Raw genomic sequence first — 20,238 nt, forward strand, 5'->3', positions numbered from 1 at the left:
GGAGTCATGGTTTTTAACCATTGCACGAGTAAAAGCAGTCAATATTTGTTTTATAACACCCCAAACATTTCTAAATACTGTACTTTTATTATTAAGTTTCAGACCTGAATGCTACAATCCACGGACGACGCGAACACAGATTGCAAACACTTTGTGTTGGATGTAGTGTCGTGCAATCCGAAATGGTTACAGACTATTAATTTATCATTCTCGTACACGCAACGGACGTCTGGGTACTGCACGCCGTGTGCTAGTCTGTCGGACCATGGTCGGACTAGCACATGGCGCCGTGTGCTAGTCTTCGGACTAGCGCATGGCAAACCGACGCACTATCACACGGCCGTCGTCTAGCAAAACTAAGACATGTCATGTGACGCGCTCTAAACCAATGAGCAGGCAGTATACTTGCAAGGGGTGGCATAATAAGTTTTATTGTTTGTAATCCTAATAATAGATAATAAACAGCATTAAGTACCTATCACTTTCACTTCTACCTTAAAGCCATTGGACCCTTTCGGTACAGAAAAAAATTAAAAGTTCACAGATTTACAAATAATTTACAGGGTGTACAGAAGGTAATGGCGAAAGACTTCTCTTGAAATATTATTTCATGAAATGCTTTACTTTTTGAGAAAACATCAAAACAATACAAATTCTCGATATCGAGAATTACGGATTTATTATTAAAGTCATGTCACGGCGAAACGTGCGGAAACAAGGGTGTGTTTTCCGTTTTCTCCTGACTCCGATGACCGATTGAGCCTAAATTTACACAGGTTTGTTATTTTATATATAAGTTGTGATACACGAAGTGTGGGCCTTGAAAATTACTGTTTAATACCGAAAGTGTCCAATGGCTTTAATCAAACATGCATTAAGATTCCTTTTTTAATACATCTGCTTATACATTTTGTATAAAATCAAAGTTTTACTTTCATAGTTGGAGTTGGCACGCGTGCAGCCTCGGTACTCTGTATACCTACAGCGCACCAATCGATTCAACGCCTGAAAGTGAGCGGGGGGGGGGGGGGGGGGTGGGGGACATTACCGAGAACCAATCTGATTGGCTCTCAATGGTGACGTTAAGATTCGATTTGAATATGTTTATTAATACATCATGGTTTTACTTTCATGTGTTTCAAAATACTAAAAATACTATCGATTTGAAAACGGTTTTACAAGGAAGTATGCCCTATAGTATGGAAAGGAGAAAAACCTTAATCGTTTCATATCGTTAAATATAGGCCTAACAAAAAAGGCAAATTGATATACAACGAAACTTGGAGAACAACTTTTCTGAATACTGTTCCCACTGCGATTTTCTCTTCACGTACATACCTGTATAAACAACTAAAAAGATGACGTATACTTCAAGTTATTTTCGGTCTCCGTAAAGAACTGAAATATGGGGCTTCAGTCGATTCATTGTGTTTTCTTCATCTTATCTTTGTGCAGGTTTTCTCAGAGTAAGTTGCAATTTCATAAATAAATATAGACATCACGTTATTTTACAGGTAAAAGGGAAGCTTTGCGTTTGGTCATCTCTCGAGTGAGTTTTAAAGAGTGCACTCTGTTACAAATTAAAGACACTGGACACTATTGGTAGTTGTCAAAGACTAGTCTTCTCACTTGCTGTATCTCAATATATGCATAAAATAACAAACCTGTGAAAATTTGACCTCAATTGGTCGTCGAAGTTGCGAGATATTAATAATAAAAAAAAACACCCTTGTCACATGAAGTTGTGTGCTTTCACATGCTTGATTTCGAAACCTCAAATTCTAAATCCGAGGTATGAAAATCAAATTCGTGGAAAACTACTTCTTTCTCGAAAACTACATTACTTCAGAGGGGCTGTTTCTCACAATGTTTATACTATCAACCTCTCCCCATTACTCATCACCAAGTAAGGTTTTATGCTAATAATTGTTTTGAGTAGTTACCAACAAGTGTCCACTGCCTTTAAATGAAATAAATTACTGATGTGGTTTATAAAGGTATAGCCTTTAGCATTTTCCGTTTTATGCTAATAATTGTTTTGAGTAGTTACCAACAAGTGTCCACTGCCTTTAAATGAAATAAATTACTGATGTGGTTTATAAAGGTATAGCCTTTAGCATTTTCCGATTTGTGTAAAACACTTTTAGATTAAAATAACTTTGAACAGTGTGGTTTTGATCGAAGATATAAGTTTTGGTACCCACTAAAATTTGAGTTTGAGAAACGTTACTGTCAGAAACGTTTTTGATTGTGTGTTCTATTAACAGGTTATTCTTCCTGCGTGGACATAAACCGCTCTCTGGATTTCGGCAATTATCTCAAATAGCTTCCACCTTTTGAAATGAAATTCTCATTGTATAGTTGTACTGTATGTAGGCTACTACGAATTAAAACAATCGGTTGAAAAAAACAAGATTCACTTGATAACTATGTGCGGTGCTTTATGGGGTTGGGGAGGGGGGGGGGGTGGCATTTATCGACTCCCAATAGGGTTGTCTTCCGAATCTACAATTGCCATTTTTAATTCAACAACTTAGCATCTTTAGTACTTAAAAGTCCCAAAAGAAGTCTTCTTTTGCACGTTGGATTTCTTTAGTTACCGTTCCAAATGGGTAACTCTTATGTTGGTACCCGGGGTGGATATCACAAAGAGTTACAGACTAGTCATATCTCAAGTTAGGACGAGTTACTCGTCCTAACTTAGGACTAACCATACGTTTTTAATATCTCCACCTAACTCTTTGTGAAATCGATCCACAATTTGTGTCGTGCAAGAGGTAATCGAACTCAATGCAGCAAGATGTCAGTCTTCTAGGATCGTTTGTACAGTACTTCTATGCCACATGTTCTAGATTTTTTCTCAACTAAGGCTTACGTTTGAATTTTGTGTTATGGTATATAATTTAATGTTATTGTTTGTTTTTAGCGCCATGAGCACTTTTATGGATTTGTGCGCTTTATAAGTTTTCATTATTATCATTATTATTATTACATCCATTCATAGAAAAAAAGAGGAGGGATTAAGGGAAGGATCCAAAAAAAAACGGGAAAATTCTAGCCAATCAAAGTTTCTATTTTAGAACAATCGGTGGTTAAGGAGTAAAGTGGTTAGGACAAAGGATGTTCAGTATGAAAGGATGGATTACTGGACCAAAAAAGTGGTAAATATTCATGTAATGAATCTTTGCATGTTTATACTCTCGTTTTCTTGTTCAACTTTTCTTCTTCTTAAAGGAACTTAAAGAATTGGTTTTTGTTTTGTATACAAAACATTTGCTTGCAGTGTAAGTTTGCTACAAAACATTTGCTTGCAGTGTAAGCACTTTATGTAATCCACCTTATACGTAAACTGACAAACCTGTAGAAGTTTGAGATCAATCTGCCATCTGGATGACGAGAGAAAAGTGAAAAACCGATTACACAATTTGCATGACATCGATGCAAAAAGAAAATGAATAAAACGCTCACTGAGCGATAAACTCCAAACGCGAAACTAGATAAGTTATTTCTCAACAAATATGACATTATTTTCAGACAGAAATATTTCAATGGATGTTTTCTACTATCATCATCATTAGACCGTGTGAGTTTGATATAATTCTGTGATCTTCACGCTTTTGTTTCTCAACAATGCTGTATCATTCGTTAAAACACCCTAAACAAACCAGCAAACAAACAGCAAAACACCAAACCGACAACACGAATTCAATGGCCATCTTTGAAAGTGAAACATTCCTTGCAAAAACAATTAACACAAATCAGGAAATGCGGTATTATTCCAAGGGATATATTTTGATGTTGACATGTGCAATTCAGTTTTTTAGACCATGTTTTAATAGACCATTTTTGAATTGAATTGAATTGAATTGAAAGTGATCAATTATGGCGTGCTTCAGTTCGTTTCGCTTAGGGATCATCTGAAGTTCAGGAAAGCATAAACTTTCATTCCTGTGATATCACATGGGAAGGAATAGAATTTTCTTTGTGTTTACTATAGGCATTTGTGTATTCACAGTGCCATTTTTAACCCATAACTGACAACTGTTGCCGTGTCTGAAAATTGAGTTTGCAACAACTAGCAAATTCCATACATCACACACTTTTGAAAAGAAAGGTGCGTAATCTCTTTCTGTTTTTGTTCATAACTTGTATGTAGTTATTTGTAGCTGGTGAACAAGTTTCCTTGTTTAAGTTAAACAGTTTAACTTTCCTCCTTAAAGGCAATGGACACCTTTGGTGATGGTCACAGACCAGTATTCTCACTTGGTGTATCTCAACGTATTTTGAGTAATTACCAATATTGCCATCAGTGCCTCTAAAGGCGTCGGACACTGTTGGTCATTACTCAAAACAATTGTTTGCACAAAAACTTAATTGGTAACGAGCAATAATAATAATGAAAGCATTTATATAGCGCCCCACGAAGAACGGAGCGCTTAACAATATACACAAAAACAAACAATGCAAAGACAAAAATACAATCAAAAAACAGTACAAGCAAAAACAAAAGATGGCCAGATTAAAGGAACACGTTGCCTTGGATCGGTCGAGTCGGTCTTTGAAAAGCGTTCTGTAACCGTTTGTTATAAAATCAGTATGGTTAGAAAGATTTTGTAAAAGTAGAATACAATGATCTACACAAATATGTCTCGAAATTGCGTGGTTTCGTTTTACCTCGTCGATAAACACGGTCGACCATTTATGGGAGTCAAATATTTGACTCCCATAAATGGCCGACCGTGTCAGTTCGCGACGTAAAATGAAAACCGTCCAATTTTGAGCGATACTTGTGGGGATCATTATATTCTACTTTTAAAACATCTTTCTATAACCATATGCATTTTATAACAAACGGTTTCAAACGCTCTTCATAGACCAACTCGTCCGATCCAAGGCAACGTGTTCCTTTAAACAAATAAATGGGTTTTGAGCATATTTTGAACCGTTCCAGTGTGTTGGCTTCCCGGATGTTACGGGGAAGGGAATTCCAGAGCCGGGGAGCAGCGGCTTGAAAGGCATGATCTCCTGCGCGTGATTTAGTTTTGGTGAGGTGAAGAAGTGTTTTGTCGTACGATGAGCGGGTGGCATAGCAGTTGATAGTATAAAACTATGCGAGAAACAGCACCCTCTACTGAAGTGACGTAGTTCTTGAGAAAGACTCAGTTATATTGTTCTCACTACAATATTTGAGTTGATTTCGAGACAAAGGTGTTTTTTCTTCCATTATTCTCTCGCAACCTCGACGACTAATTGAGTTCAAATTTTCACAGGTTTGTTACTTGTGCATTATGAGATACATCAAGTGAGAAGACTGGTCTTTGACAATTACCAATGGTGTCCAGTGCCTTTAAGCTGATCATAGTTGTTATTATTTTCCATTGTCGTAAAAAAAAACGTGAATGGTTGGAACCAATAGCCTTTTTACAGGACAGAAAATTATAATATACAATGGAAAAGACTGTTTTGCATTGAACTCCCGCTTGTCAAAATTGTTATTTGCTCAACCCAAATTGGAATTTAAATTGACCCTTTGTTCCTTTTGTAACAGTTTCAGATTGCCAACATGTGACGGTCACAATGCAACCTACACTTACTGTAACTGATGGAACATCTACTAGCATTACATGTAACTACGGTATCTCCGATGAGACATACACATTTGGCAGTCTCACCTGGAGCAATTACATTCAAGAACAAGATTCTAACATCTTCTTGTCAAGCTTCGACAAAGGAGACCCTGCTCCGTATTTGACAAGTGACGCGGCGTCTAGGTACCGTATCGCTATGGATTCTACAATGAATCGAAGTGTTCTGACCATTACTTCGGTTCGTTTTCGTTCAGACAATAACAACATCTATCAATGTTTTGTTCAGTTCAGAAAGATTACTGATGAAAGGTTAGGGAAGTACGGTAAAAGCAACACACAACTGCTTGTGAACGGTAAGTAGTTCCATTCGATGAGTCCTACGGCGACATTCTTATAGAGCATCATAGCTTTTTTGTTTTATTCCAGGCATAATTCCCTGGCTTTTGTTTTGTTTTTGTTTGTATTTTGAATGTGTTTTTATGCCGAATAAATACAAATAATAATGTATTGTTATCTCTGTTAGCATTACAGGTCAAGTAGGCCTGTGAACACCATAGCCGAGTGAATCAAATTTGCAAATATTTCTTTTTGACTTCACTAAATTTCTTCTTTGTTTTATATTGTTGCGAGTCTCGCGCGAAATCGAACATTTTGGAGCAAATTCGGGTGAGCGACTAGACATGGCCAGAAACTGTGACGTAGCTCCTCGAATTGACCATTAGTCTACGAAATGCTCCTGTTGTGCATGGTCAGATTAAGGAAATTTCCCTTTGTTGAATGGTTTCTGGTTAGTAGTCAATCTAGTCAAGTTTAGTCGCCACCCGACCTTGATCCTATAATAGGTACCACTTTGGTCTAACGTACATTGCTTTAGCCACTGATCTCTATGGAGATCAGTGGCTTTACTGCTAGAAAGAGAACAAAAAACACGTACTTTCTAACGGTATATTGAAGCAAAGTCAGCCGTAGCCAAAAGCCGAAGCCGCTGTTTTAGATGACGTCTTCATTAAAAGTTCTCTTTTTATTTTAGTTCTCCCATCTAGTATCACTCTATCGGACTCGACGGAAATGTACGCTTCATCTAATGGTATTTCCCATCTGGTGGAGGGAGATGACGATATTTCCCATCTGGTGGAGGGAGAAGTTCGAACATTCAACTGCTCAGTACCAAGCATTAATCCTGGGGCGTCATTTAGTTGGCTGATTGATGGGCGTGGCCTGTCAGAAATCACGTATAGCAGCCGAGACGATGTTGGTATGGCTGGTTTAACAACTAGTACAAGTGAGACTCAATTAACGGCAACTTGGTCCCTTCACGGTAAACTACTAGAGTGTCAAGCTTCAAACAGTGAAGGACATCCGGGTATTTCCATCAGTGTGAGGCTTTATGTTTATGGTAAGAGAGGACTCTATAATACTCAAAATAATTGTTAGCGTACAAACTTACTTGCTATCGAGCAATGGAGAGCACGGCTCCCTCTGAAGTAAAAACGTAGTTTTTGAGAAATTTCCAAATGATAAAGTATCTCCACTCCACTTAGTTGCTTTGTTTTCAACTAATTCAAAACTTTTTTTGAATAGTTGTGTGACATATTGTTACAAACTGTGGCCATCTATTTTTGTTTTGCATTTATGGCTTTCCAAAGTTGTCCAACCTCGGTTGGCAAAAACTCGGGCTGTGACGTTGCAATAGAGATCCATACCGGGGTGAGATTGCATTGAGCTATTAAGAGTACCCGTTTGGTTCAGAGCCATCTTTGAATGTGACCTCTCCATGGAAAGCTATCGGTGGCGCGCTTTGTTGAATATCCGCAGAGCTGTGTGTTGAGAAAGTTGCGACACCTTGCGATTAGAGTCGTATTTCGGTAAAGAAAAACAAACGTATAGAATGCAAATGGGTTGTGATATATTTGAACACAAAATGGCGTCCAGCTACCACGTGACCAAAGATATATCCAAATGCGTTTGTAACTCTCTCAATACTCAGCCATGTTTATGATGAAATTATGCAAAACATTTCACACTGACTTTGCTTACTTTAGTGCTCATCATTTTGTAGGTGATGTGAAAAATATTACTGTTACGGTTGATGGTGAACTGGCAAATGCTGACACACCTGTTGTGGTTGCAGAATCGGATAGAGTGACACTTAATTGCACTGCTTTGGGGGCCAGACCTTCAGTATCAGTTACTTGGTACGACAGCAACACGTCTAAGATCATGAACAGTACCGAAACTACACGAGTGACCGGCATTAATGTGAACACAACTGATACGATTGGGGTGTTGAGTCTCTCCGGACGAGGATGCAACGAGATATATGAGCTCGAATGCCGTGTTTCCGGCCAGCAAATTCTTAACCACTACTCTCGACGCGTTACTGTGATCGTACAAGGTTAGTACAATTCACTGTACAGTATTGGCATTTACTCAAAAATAATTGTTAGCATACAAACTTTACTTGGTAATAAAGGCAGTGGACACTATTGGTAATTACTCAAAATAATTATTATCATAAAACCTTTCTTGATTACGAGTAATGGGGTGAGGTTGATAGTATAAGACATTGTGAGAAACAACTCCCTCTGAAGTGACGTAGTTTTCGAGAAAGAAGTAATTTTCCACGAATTCGCACAACTTCGTGTGGCCATGGTGCGACAAGGGTGTTTTTTTTCTTTCATTAATATCTCGCAACTTCGACGACCGATTGAGCTCAAATTTTCACAGGTTTTTTGTATGCATATGTTGAGATACAGCAAGTGAGAAGACTGATCTTTGCCAACAAATTACCAATAGTGTCCAGTGCCTTTAAAGATGGCGGCCACTGCAGAGATTATTTTGTAGCTGAGCTAGCGAGGCTTAGACGCGGCATTGCGTTGTTGCTTTGTTGTAAAGCATTATTAATATAATATTATTTTTTTCCCGCATTTAGGGGATATTGGGAACTTCACCGGACCGAGTGACGTCACAGTCATGACGAACGCCACAGTCAGTTTGCCATGCAGAGCAGGATATTGTGTACCAATTAGCTTCTCTGCCTGGGTAAACAACAATGTAAACTTTGCTGCGTTTCAAAGCATCTTGCGAAATGACGCAAAATACGATAATTTTGATATTAACAGTACCGATCGTTGCATTGGTCAGATGGATCTCCTCGTCACCAATGCACAGCCTGAGGATGCAGGGATCTACACGTGTCAGATAAATGGCGAGATTCGAGAAGCAACGCTGAACGTGGAAGGTAGTTGTAAACTCGTTATTTATTTCTTGGGCAATTTCTTTATTTTTGTTCAAATCAGGGCCCTTTCTTTAAAATGACAACTGAGCGACAACTGATGTAGTAGTTGATCAGCTTTGTAAAGCTGGGGTCGAATTCACAAGTCCTATAGGAGTTATTAAAATCTGAAGACGATAAGACTAGTCTTAACTGTTTGTGAAATGCACCCATGGCCCTCTAACTTTATTATTTTGTTTTCTCAAGTTGCTGTTAAGGGTATCACAATATCTGTAAATGGTGTGACGTCATCCCCTGACGTGCAAATTCACGTGACGTCATCTCCTGGTAAACAGGCTTTCGTTACGTCATCCTATATGACGTGCCGGTTCACGTGACGTCATCCCCTGGTGCGCCGGCTTACGTTACGTCATCATATGACGTGCCGGTTCTGGCATCATCCTCTGACGTGCCGATTCACGTGACGTCATCCCCTGGTGCGCCTGCTTACGTGACTTCATCCTATGACCAGCCGATTCACTTGATGTCATCCTTTGACGTGCCGGTTCCCGCGACGTCATCCCCTGGTGCGCCGGTTCTGGCATCATCCTCTGACGTGCCGGTTCACGTGACGTCATCCTCTGACGTGCCGGTTCTTTTGACGTCACCTCCTAGGTGACGCGCCTTTTTATCTGAATGGGTCTGCAGCAAACACGTTTGTATGTACAGCCATTGGAGCCAGACCAGGTGTCGACCTTCTCTGGTACATCGGAAACACCACCTACCAAGAAAACGTACAGACTGTTCGACAAAGCACCGACGATCGACACACAATGGATACAATAAGCACGATGATATTGCCTCCGAACAGTATCCGTGACGGTGAATATCACGTGGTGTGTACGTCATAGGGACAGGTTCTCGCCCAATCGTTGACTCTGTCCATTGCAATCAACGTAACTAACTATGTGTCACCAACAAGTCAAACAAAAGGCTAGTTTGAATATCTTTAAAGGCAGTGGACACTATTGGTTATTTATTAAAAACAATTAATAATTAATATTCGTTACCAAGTAAGGTTTTATGCTAATAAATTTTGTGTGTAATTACCAATAGTGTCCACTGCATTTAAGCAAGACACTATGATTGCTTCGTTAAGTTGGGAGGTATAGTGCTTTCTGCTCTACCAGCCCGGCTCCTGGATGGATGATACCTAAGCCTACATCCAATGGACTGAGAAGGGGGTAACCCTGTTTCAGCCCGAGGAGTTGGTGGCAACGGCCTCTGGAAAAAAATAGTTGTAGCCAACACCTTGAAGTGGCCTCCATGCTTTGTGTGTCTGGCGACTTGTGTGTCTGGCATACTATTAAAACAAATATTACAATCATGTCGCCCACTGTCTTCAATGTGAAGGCATCACCAATTTTATCCATTCAAATTGTGCTTTTGAAATGATCTATATTTTGCCAACAGAGGATGATAAACAGGTAGAAAATGTGTCAACAGAAAATGTCGAGCAGCTTGGAGCTTTGTCAACAGCGGTTGGTGAACAGATGGGGGAGAATCCTAACTTAACTCGGATTATCACATGGATAGCAGGACCGCTGGTGGCGCTTTTGGCTGTGATCTTGTTGAGCATTTACGCGGGAATGAAAATAAGAACACGCACCAAACAGAGAGCAGTGACTACCGCAGTTTGTGCCAGTTCCACGGTAGATGTTGGTGACGATGACGGGTAAGGGCGTTTTAAAATGTTTTCGTGGACGAGTAGTTAAGAGCATCAAAATCTAGTTCTGATGGTTAAGTCATCGGAGTGTGGGTTCGAATCCCGTCGTGACACTTGAGCAGAACACTTTACTAAAATTTCCTCTTGTCTCTACCAATGTATACCATTCAGTACCATTGGTGATATCAATGGTATACCATTGAACACCATTGGTCCAGCCATTGGTAAACCATTCAAAACTCATTTAGTACCATTGGTGATATCGATGGTTTACCATTTAAATTGGTCTAGCCAATGGTATACCATTCAAAACCCAATGGTATATAATGCAGTACAATGGTATAGCATTCAACACCATTGGTTCTGCCAATGGTATATCAGTCAATACAATGGTATGGGCCAATGGTATAGCATTCAACACCATTGACTCTGCCAATGGTATACCACTCTTGGTGATATCAACGGTATACCGTTGAACACCATTGTCAGAGCCAATGGTATACCATTCAGTACCATCGATGATATCAATGGTATACATAGAGGGCCACGTGACTCTCTGGCGTTATTCACGTGCCTGGAGGTGTGACGTCAAATGTTCAGGCTACCTAAAGAAAACAACTCCTTTTAACTAGAGTTACCTCCTTTTGCCCCATCGAGAGGTTGACGTCATAATATGTCAAACCTCACATGCCTAAAATGCCCAACCTTATTGTGACTGTCACTGTATTGTTCTGAATTAAACATTGTTTATTTTTATTTCTTTGAAAGGGCATATTTGGAACCAAACAAATTCCAAGAAGAGAACACTCGTCTACAGAAAACCGGCAGCGATACATCTATTGGCGAACTAGAGAATGAACATCCCAGTGGTAAATAACATGAAACTATTGTACATACAGTTTTCTGCTTAGCAAAAAATAGGAATTTAAAACGTCTTAATCACCGTGGTCAAGTGTTTAGATTGCTGGTCATGCAATCACAAGGTTGTGGGTTCGAATCCCCAGCTTACCGCTGATTTCACAATGACTAGAATAAATATTAATGTCTAGTTACCGAATCACAATTTCTTGATTTGTGCAATTCATAATCATAGACGTTAAACTAATATTTGTATGAGAGAGATTGGTTGTTGCCAGCTTGGTGTTTATATCCCCTTGTTGGAGTTTGCCGAGTTCCCTTGATGGGAAGATCATCAAATAAAAATAAAACCGAATCCAAACGTCCTGTATTTCTACTTCAGATAATATTCATCTGAGGGAAACAGATGGGCTTAGATCCTATGTGACTGAGATACATGACACAGTTACCAGTCTCTCTCCAAGACTCTCCTTCATCAACGAATATCACAACGTTGGCCCTAGCCTCAAATTTCCAAGACATCGAATCTGGATTGAAAAGGAACTTGGCAGAGGTGCCTTTGGGAGAGTTCTACAGGGGACAGCTCTTGGGATTGATAGCTCCGGGGAACGTAAGAAAGTAGCTGTTAAAACTCTCAAAGGTAACATTTCAGTTATGTCACATCATGGTAATGTCTATAATTGTGTTTTGGGGGTTTTTTTTCTTCAAATTTTGATTTACTTGTTTCAAATTTTACTTTATTTGTTGAAGCAAAACGTTCGTTAATACTTGTTGGGGTAAATTTTGTTTGGGTGACGTTGGTATCTATATTGTTGGAGTAAAACGTTGGGGTTTATTTGGTTTGGGTATATTTGTTGCAGTTGAACTATGGTGTTTGTTTGATGGGGTAACATGTTAGGATTTATTTGTTGTACAACGTTGGGATTGGGATGGATTTGTTGGAGTTAGGACGATAGCATTTATTTGTTGAAGTGAAACGTTTGGGTCATTTGTTGGAATCAGTGTATGGGTTTATTTGTTGGAATACAGTGTATGGGTATATTTGTTGGAGTAAAAGTGGAGTTTATTTGTTGGATTGTACAAGACTGGGATGTATATGATGGAGTTAAACAGTTGGGCCGTGTTGGAGTAAAAAGTATGGGTTTATTTGTTGGGATCCCACAGTGTATTATGTTTGTATTAATTTTTTGGGAGTACAACATTGGGGTATAAAAACTGTTGATGTACAACTGTTGAGTTTAATTGGTTAGAGTACATCTGTGGGGTTCATTTTCAGAGGATGCGGATGAATCTGCAAGAGGTGAACTTCTTGAAGAGTTGCGTCTCATGAAGAAACTTGGCCCACATCCAAACATAATCACATTGCTTGGACACTGTACGAAGATTGGTAAGATGCACGTACACAATAGTTTTGCTCTCAATCAAACTTGACTTCAGTTGTTGAAAAGCATAATCTAACAATGTTTATATATCTCTCCGTTGCTCTTCGTTGCTCGTTTCCACGGAAGTTTTCATGCCAATGTTTATTTTGAGTAATTACCAAACATGTCCGGTTTAAAGGCAGTGGACACCATTGGTTATTACTCAAAATAAATGTTGGCATAATAACTTAATTAATTGTAACAAGCAATGGAGAGCTGTTGATAGTATCAAACATTGTGAGAAACGGCTCCCTCTGAAGTGATCTTCCACGAACTTGATTTTAAGACCTCAGAATTAGAGTTTGAGGTCTCGAAATCAAGCATCTGAAAGCACACAACTTCGATTGACATGTGTGTTTTTTCTTCCATTGTTATTTTGCAACTTCGACGACCAACTGAGCTTAAATTTTCACTGGTTTGTTATTTTGTGCATAATTATGTTGAGATACGCCAAGTGAGAAGACTGGCCTTTGACAATTACTAAAAGTGTCCAGTGTCTCTAATAATAATTTTGATTTATGTATCATTGTTGTTGTTGTTTTTCTTCACTTTGGAAACAGATCCCATTTATGTTATAGTGGAGTACATGTCCAGAGGTGACTTGAAAACGTTACTAGGATCCTGTAAAACAGCCGTGATGGGTTCAGCGCCCACGGACCTTCCTGGCCTGAAGGAAAACCCTTCAAAGACATTCGTCAAGTTTGCCAAAGATGTGGCCAGTGGAATGGAGTTTTTATCTTCTCAAAATGTAACTGGTTCATATACGACATTAGAGTTCGCTTCATTAGAGGTCATTAAAGTCCTTTATCGGGATGTTAGGGCCATCTTGTTCCGGCCATGAATCCAGCTGTAATGAAACATAATGGTCATTGCAAACACATGGTTCCAGGCTAGTTGTTTCTTCGTGCCTCTGTTTGGTTAATTACAATGGGTCTGATATTGGAGTAAAATCAAGATGGCCACACCATGTGATTAAAAGTCTATTCTTGCGCACTCGGAGGGTGGCGGGTATTAGACACGTAAGCAGATGATAGCTATAATCTCATTTGTTAAAAAAAACAAAAAACATCTTAATGTGCGTACTGAAACATTGTTACGCTGGTCTTCACTAGCACCAAACATACAGCGACAACCATATTGAATGAATAATGCAGATACATATACAGATACAAAACTGACATTTCCTTTCAAATTGTCATGACTCCCTTTTTGAAAAAGACCTATCCGATACAAACTATTGGTGGCGCCCTTTGTTGTAAATCCCCCAAACAGAAACCGTCAAATGCTTGACAAGCTTTTGATTGAGACATGATAAATGAAATCAATAAAACAAATGTAAAATATTTGTGTTAAATCAATTTGTTGTAAACTCATCAAGATAATTATACATTGGTGGTGGTTTTTTTTCCAGTTCATTTTATAACAGTATAATATTGGCGAAGTCTTCTACAAGCGGCGCACGTATTTACCAACAAGGGACTGAAGGCGCTTAGAATATACATTTTTACAGAAAGAGACGTTATTCAAGTTATGAATTCTAATACCCAATTATGCAGCACCTTACAAGGGTTTACAGTGTGTACGATGCATTCAGCAGCCACAGCCAGGAACACCGGGGCGAACCGCTTCTCTTTTCGGCAGTCCCATCCGAAGGACGAATGAAACGTTCAAATATACCCAACATATTTTCTAAGAAACGTGGCACTTAATCATTACCAATGTTTTACACCCCATAATGACGGGAAGAAAATGGTTTAAATTGTGTTTTCCATTTGTTTTGATCCCTCAGTGTATCCATCGTGATCTGGCTGCTCGTAACGTTCTGGTAAGTGAAGACATGGTCTGTAAGGTGGCTGACTTTGGACTGGCCCGCGACGTCATGAATGTCCGCATCTACCAGCGACAATCACAGGTGTGTCCCCTTTGTTTAAAGAAACATTACAGATTTTTTTATTTTGTATTGCTAACAAAACAGTTGCTGACAGTGTAGGCACTTCATGTAACCCATCATATACATAAACTGACAAACCTGTAGAAGTTTGAGATTGATCGCCCATCTGGGTCACTCGATAAATAGTGAAAAAAAAACGATTGCACATTGTTTGCATGACATCTTGTTATCAGGTTGCCTCAGTGGTTTTTGTTTGTGCCCTTCATACCTCTGTGGACCCCGGTTCGAATCCCACATCAGACCAAAGTGGATTGGGTTTCAGCCCTGACCTAATTGCGTAGGTTTTCCCACTTTTTTTTTTTTTTTTTTCTTTCTCCCACATCTGAAACTGAACATTTCTTGTTGTTTCCTATTCATCTTGTTATATAGGGAAGTCAGGTTTGCTCAGTGGTTCCTGTCCCAGCATTTCATTTCACCTCTGTGGACCCCGGTTCGACACCCAGACAGAAGCCTTACATGTCGATTTGGTGTTTCAGTGCCCCCCCCCCCCCCCCCACAGACACACACTTGGGTATTGTCTTCAGTTAAATTAATATTATTTGAATTGTTGTGTTTGACAGGGACCTCTGCCCATTCGCTGGATGGCCATAGAATCACTAGTCGATGACGTGTTCACAACAAAGAGTGACGTATGGTCTTTCGGGATCCTGCTGTGGGAGATCGTTACCTTTGGTGAGAATTATAATAACACTATTTCAAAAGAATTTTCAGTATTTGTTTTACTTTTTTGTTTTATTTGCTTGTGCTTTGAGGGATCGGGACTGCTTAGTTTTATAATGTGACAACACCCATGCCGTAGTGGCACTCCCAGTTTGTTTGCAGTGTATGGGTCTCGTCACACAAGGCAACTTTTGCAGGCAACTTTGAGGCAACCACTTGTATGGTGCACATGATCACCTTGGTAGCACATGAGTCAAATTTAAAACATTGTCTTATCGGTCCATAAGAGCGATAGGCGAACATTGCAATGTGAATGCTTTTTCTTTATGGAGATTGCCTGGAACTGGTAGTCTGTTAATTGCCTCGTGTGGAATGGCCCTAAGTGTTCCTCGCTAGTCATTTATATAAATCTTACGTTTCCAATGGCCTGGCCTAGGTGAACCGTTAAGTGATTATACATCGCTGCAGAATTGGGTGTTTTTATTCAAACCTTTGTTTATGTATAGGTGCCCGGCCATATCCACTTCTTGGGATTCAGACGATGTTGAGTAAGCTAAGATCGGGGTATCGTATGCCCAAACCAGCGTGCTGCAAGCAACAACTGTGAGTTCACTTTAAATAACTTGAAATTATCGAATCTTTATTTCTGTAAGTAAATCATTTACAAACATGGGATTGGAGAAATGGGTCCTCATTGGGATTTGAACCCAAGACCCCTGACACTCCGGGGAGATGCTCTACCAGCTGAGCTTTGAGGCATATCGGTGTACTCATCTCGCTTAAAGGGACACACCGGCCGAATTGGGCTATTTGGGCTACAAAATAGACTAACATATGACTTCAACGGTCTTCCAGGAATGAAGAAGAACAGTCCTTAAAAAACATCATCAAATTTAGCCGTTTTTGAGCATTTTAAGACAAAAACGCAGGTCGCGTGATTGTTCTTACCAAAAAGTGGTGCAAACAATCACGTGACCTTCCCGGCTAGTTTTACTTTCAGCCGTCTAAAAGAAACTTACTTAATCCATTTTTAAATTTTTTTTTTACAAAATTATTTACGAATAATTGACGAAAAAGATCATGTATTCAAATTATCGCTACAAAATGTAAATAATGGTGAAAAATCTAACGTAAGATTCATTCACATTCAAAGAGTCCGTGTAATGGAAGCTTGTTATATGGCCGCTTTGGTTTTTTAAAATCATTTTTCGCTAAATACGTGACATTTTGATGATTGTTTTTACAGCAACCATCTATAAAAACATTATTTATGATTCTACACCCCTAAATTGCGTAAACGGTGAGCCGGTGTGTCCCTTTAAAGGTGCAATTCTAGTTTGAATCAATATCAACGAATACCACAACGATTTAAAGACCCTTCGGTAGATGCTTGATTTCGAGACCTCAAAATCTAAATTTGAGGTCTCGAAACCAAATTAAAATAGTTTAGTGGAAAATAACTTCTTTCTCGAAAACAACGTTACTTCGGAGGGAGCCGTTTCTCAACCTTTCCATTGCTCGTTACCAAGTAAATTGTTATCATAACAATTATTTTGAGTATTTACCAACTATCAAATTATCTCACTATTGCATTTTGTAATTTCGACGTACTGTATGACAGCATTAAAATAAATGTTACTGAATTGATTTCACTTCCAGAATGTTTGTTTCTTGCAAAGATTGATACTAAAACAATTCGTACTTTGACCACAATACTTTCAGATACCGTATCATGTTGAGTTGCTGGAAAAAAGATCCACAGGAGCGGAGCAGTTTCACGGAAATTTCGAAGGAGCTGGGGAAATTGCACAGCTACAATGAGGTGAGTATACTTTGTAAATAAACAGTTAAAAGTCAAGTAATAAACGTATGGAAATAAATAAATTTAAATTAAAGAAGTTTAAAGAAAAAAAATGATGACATGTCGTGGCAGAGCGGGTAAGAGCACCGGCAAGCTCTGGTATTTCTTTTCTGGTCAGCAGAGTGTGGGTGAGCGTCCCGGTCGTGACACTTGTGTCCTTTAAGCAAGACACTTTAACCAATAATGCTTCGTCCTTCGGAGTGGACGTAACGCTGTAGGTCCCGTGTGTTGTGTAACGCGCGTGAAAGAGCACAGTGTACTTATCGAAAAGAAAAGTTGAAGCCGTCAATTCGGACCCGCCCTAAGCATGGCCACATTTACGAGACCAAATAATGTGTTCACTTGTGGTAAGTCTGCTGCCACCTCGAGTCCTTAGTGGTCTCCAATTTAATGTTGGTGTTGTGTTGTTTGAAATAAAATCGCGTAGGGGCCTACACAGCAATTAAAAGTAAATGCTCTCTTAGTAGGTAGTTAATGCAGTGCCCTTCTGGAAACCTGTGTAAGCTGTGTGGCCGTACCCTGGTAATACATAACCAAATGCTAAATAAATGTATCATGTTGATCAATTTGTATACCTTTTTGTTGTTTGTTGATTAGGAATACATTCGTGTTGATAAGTTGGCCGAGGTGATCTACGACGACGTGGACGTACCAGACGAGAAGTTATGAAAGAGAAAGACTTGTCACGGTCTTTATCCGCAATACAGGCACTGGGTTGACAGACCCAATGTTTATAATTGATACAATGATTTCGGATTTGAGGCATTGCATGGTGGTATGTAACCTCACCTTTATACCGACGATGACTAGAGCAAGCTAGTCGAAACGTTGAGACCGATTTAAGAACTGACTCCGCGGTAGTACAGTTAATTACGATCCTAGCTAAGTAGGTAGTCCCAGCCTATTTTCTATACCATTCGCCCGGGTAGTAGTTAAAAAGCAGGACAGTTCTTTTCAGAACTGAGAAGTCTCCCGAACACCCGAACAATCTACTCCGCGGTAGTAGCATAAAGAAAGACGTAACTGTTCTCTAAGAACAAACTCTACCTGGCAAGAGATACACACATGGTGTTACCGCAAACCAAATATATATACAATGATTTCATTGCATAAACGTGCAGTGACGCAAGCTTTCCATATATGTGTTAATTTTAGAGGGCGCTGATTGAGCTGCTGCCACTTCTATGTGCTCCTCAAGTTTTCTGGATTTTCTATCCTTTTTTGATCTCGTTTTGCGCCCAACATTTGTGCATGTACTTCCTGTGATACCCTGACACCGGTGATTATGTCTATTTGGAAATCTGACATATGGAACTTGTATTTTTCAACATGATTTTGCCTCCAGCTTTTTGGATTCTGACGTATTGGTACTTGTATACCCTATCACCCTTGGGTGTCCAGTCTTGCATTCATATGCAAATGACAGTATCAATAGATGATGACACTCAGCCCCTTATCATGAATGGGACTTACACGCGTCAACACCCAAATTCTATGGAGCCACCACCTACTGACACCACCTTGCAGTACAACCATGCTGAAATGCTTGCCATTAGATACCAAGATACCCGCAAATTGGAGATACCACCGCCAGTGTACAACACCCTCAAAGATCTCGGTATTTTCCGGTACCGGAGTAGGCGAGCTGGACGCCATATAAGACGTAACAAACTGCATCGAAACCAGGTAACTTCCAAACTTTCTCCATTGGAAATATATCATATACCGAGCATCAGTTCTACACCTGATGTACATATCAGTGTACATGTTAGTCAGTCCGGTGCTAACATGAATAACTTGACGCCTATTGCCCGTGAGACCTACACTAAACTTAACGTGCACCTCTGGAAGGGTCCTACTAAAAGCCGACAACAAGCCAACAACGCCGACAACAAGTCCAGAGCGCCGACAACACGCCGCCAACAAGTTTTAAATACCTCAAAAATTGCAAATAAACCATAGATATATTAGAACTATGTGTGTTCTGTAATATAAACGTACATTTAATGGAAAAACTTCACGAAAAGTGTGAGTTTTTAACCAGGAAAAAAACTTAACTTTCACGGAAAACGGTTGGACGCCATCTTGGCTTAAAATCGTGTTTGGACCAGTCCATTATGATGCGGGTAAGTCAGATTTAGCAGTAGAGGGCGGGCGTCATGCACTGTGCAAACTGCAGTGAAGGTCTTCACATGAAGCCCGCCCTCTGTTGTTGGCAAGATCTAAATCTACCCGTATCATAATGGTCTGGTCCAAACACGGTTTTTAAGCCAAGATGGCGTCCGACCGCTTTCCGTGCAAGTAAAGTTTTTATTTGGTTAAAAAATACACACTTTTCGTGAAGTTTTTCCATTAAATTTACGTTTATGTTACAGAACACATATAGTTGTAATATATATATGGTTTATTGGCCATTTTTGAGGTATTAAAAACTTGTTGGCGGCGTGTTGTCGGCGCTCTGGACTTGTTGTCGGCGTTGTCGGCTTTTAGTACGACCGCCTCTGGAATGCTAACTCTGTCAGGAATAAGGCTATCCTCACATGTGACTATATACTTGAACATGACGTTGACATCATGGTCATTACAGAATCATGGCTCAGAAAGGAGGATTGTGCGATAATTGGCGAGGCCACACCTCCGGGTTACGTCTGCCTTAGCAAGTCACGTAACAGTGATACGTTTGGAGGTGGAATCGCAATCTTCAGCAAGGCATCTCTCAACTTATCCTTCGCTGAGTCCAACATATCATCAGCTCAATCATTCGAACTTGCCTACATCACCAACCCTACTAAACAGCTTCGGTTGTTTGCAATCTACAGACCGCCCCCCTCCGCAAAGAACGGTCTGAATACACCACAGTTTTTGTCGGAGTTCAACGATTTTCTGGCTGAGATCTCACCCCTCTCCGGCAATCACCTGATACTAGGGGACTTCAATCTGCACCTCGATATCCCAAGTA

The 20,238-nt window shown here is 39.7% G+C and overlaps 1 protein-coding gene across 1 annotated transcript; it reads left to right on the plus strand.

Annotated features, from left to right (window-relative positions):
- Positions 1–1,215: 1,215 nt before the first annotated feature.
- Positions 1,216–18,420, plus strand: LOC139951580 (uncharacterized). Its single transcript, XM_071950540.1, has 15 exons — positions 1,216–1,466; positions 5,549–5,941; positions 6,619–6,984; positions 7,648–7,983; positions 8,521–8,829; positions 10,276–10,537; positions 11,297–11,397; positions 11,769–12,026; positions 12,663–12,773; positions 13,368–13,555; positions 14,597–14,719; positions 15,319–15,430; positions 15,925–16,021; positions 17,141–17,240; positions 17,877–18,420. The coding sequence occupies exons 1-15, from the start codon at positions 1,406–1,408 to the stop codon at positions 17,946–17,948; spliced, it is 2,889 nt and encodes a 962-aa protein (XP_071806641.1). The 5' UTR covers positions 1,216–1,405; the 3' UTR covers positions 17,949–18,420.
- Positions 18,421–20,238: the final 1,818 nt, after the last annotated feature.

Source organism: Asterias amurensis, chromosome 19 (assembly GCF_032118995.1).
Source record: "Asterias amurensis chromosome 19, ASM3211899v1".
Taxonomy (NCBI): Eukaryota; Metazoa; Echinodermata; class Asteroidea; order Forcipulatida; family Asteriidae; genus Asterias; species Asterias amurensis.

Excerpts from the sequence above, each read along its gene's own strand:
- LOC139951580 (XM_071950540.1), top strand. The coding sequence starts at position 1,406 with ATGGGGCTTCAGTCGATTCATTGTGTTTTCTTCATCTTATCTTTGTGC. Across the intron at positions 8,830-10,275 it reads AGCAACGCTGAACGTGGAAG|AGGATGATAAACAGGTAGAA; the intron begins GTAGTTGTAAAC and ends TTTTGCCAACAG. Across the intron at positions 12,774-13,367 it reads TGGACACTGTACGAAGATTG|ATCCCATTTATGTTATAGTG; the intron begins GTAAGATGCACG and ends CTTTGGAAACAG.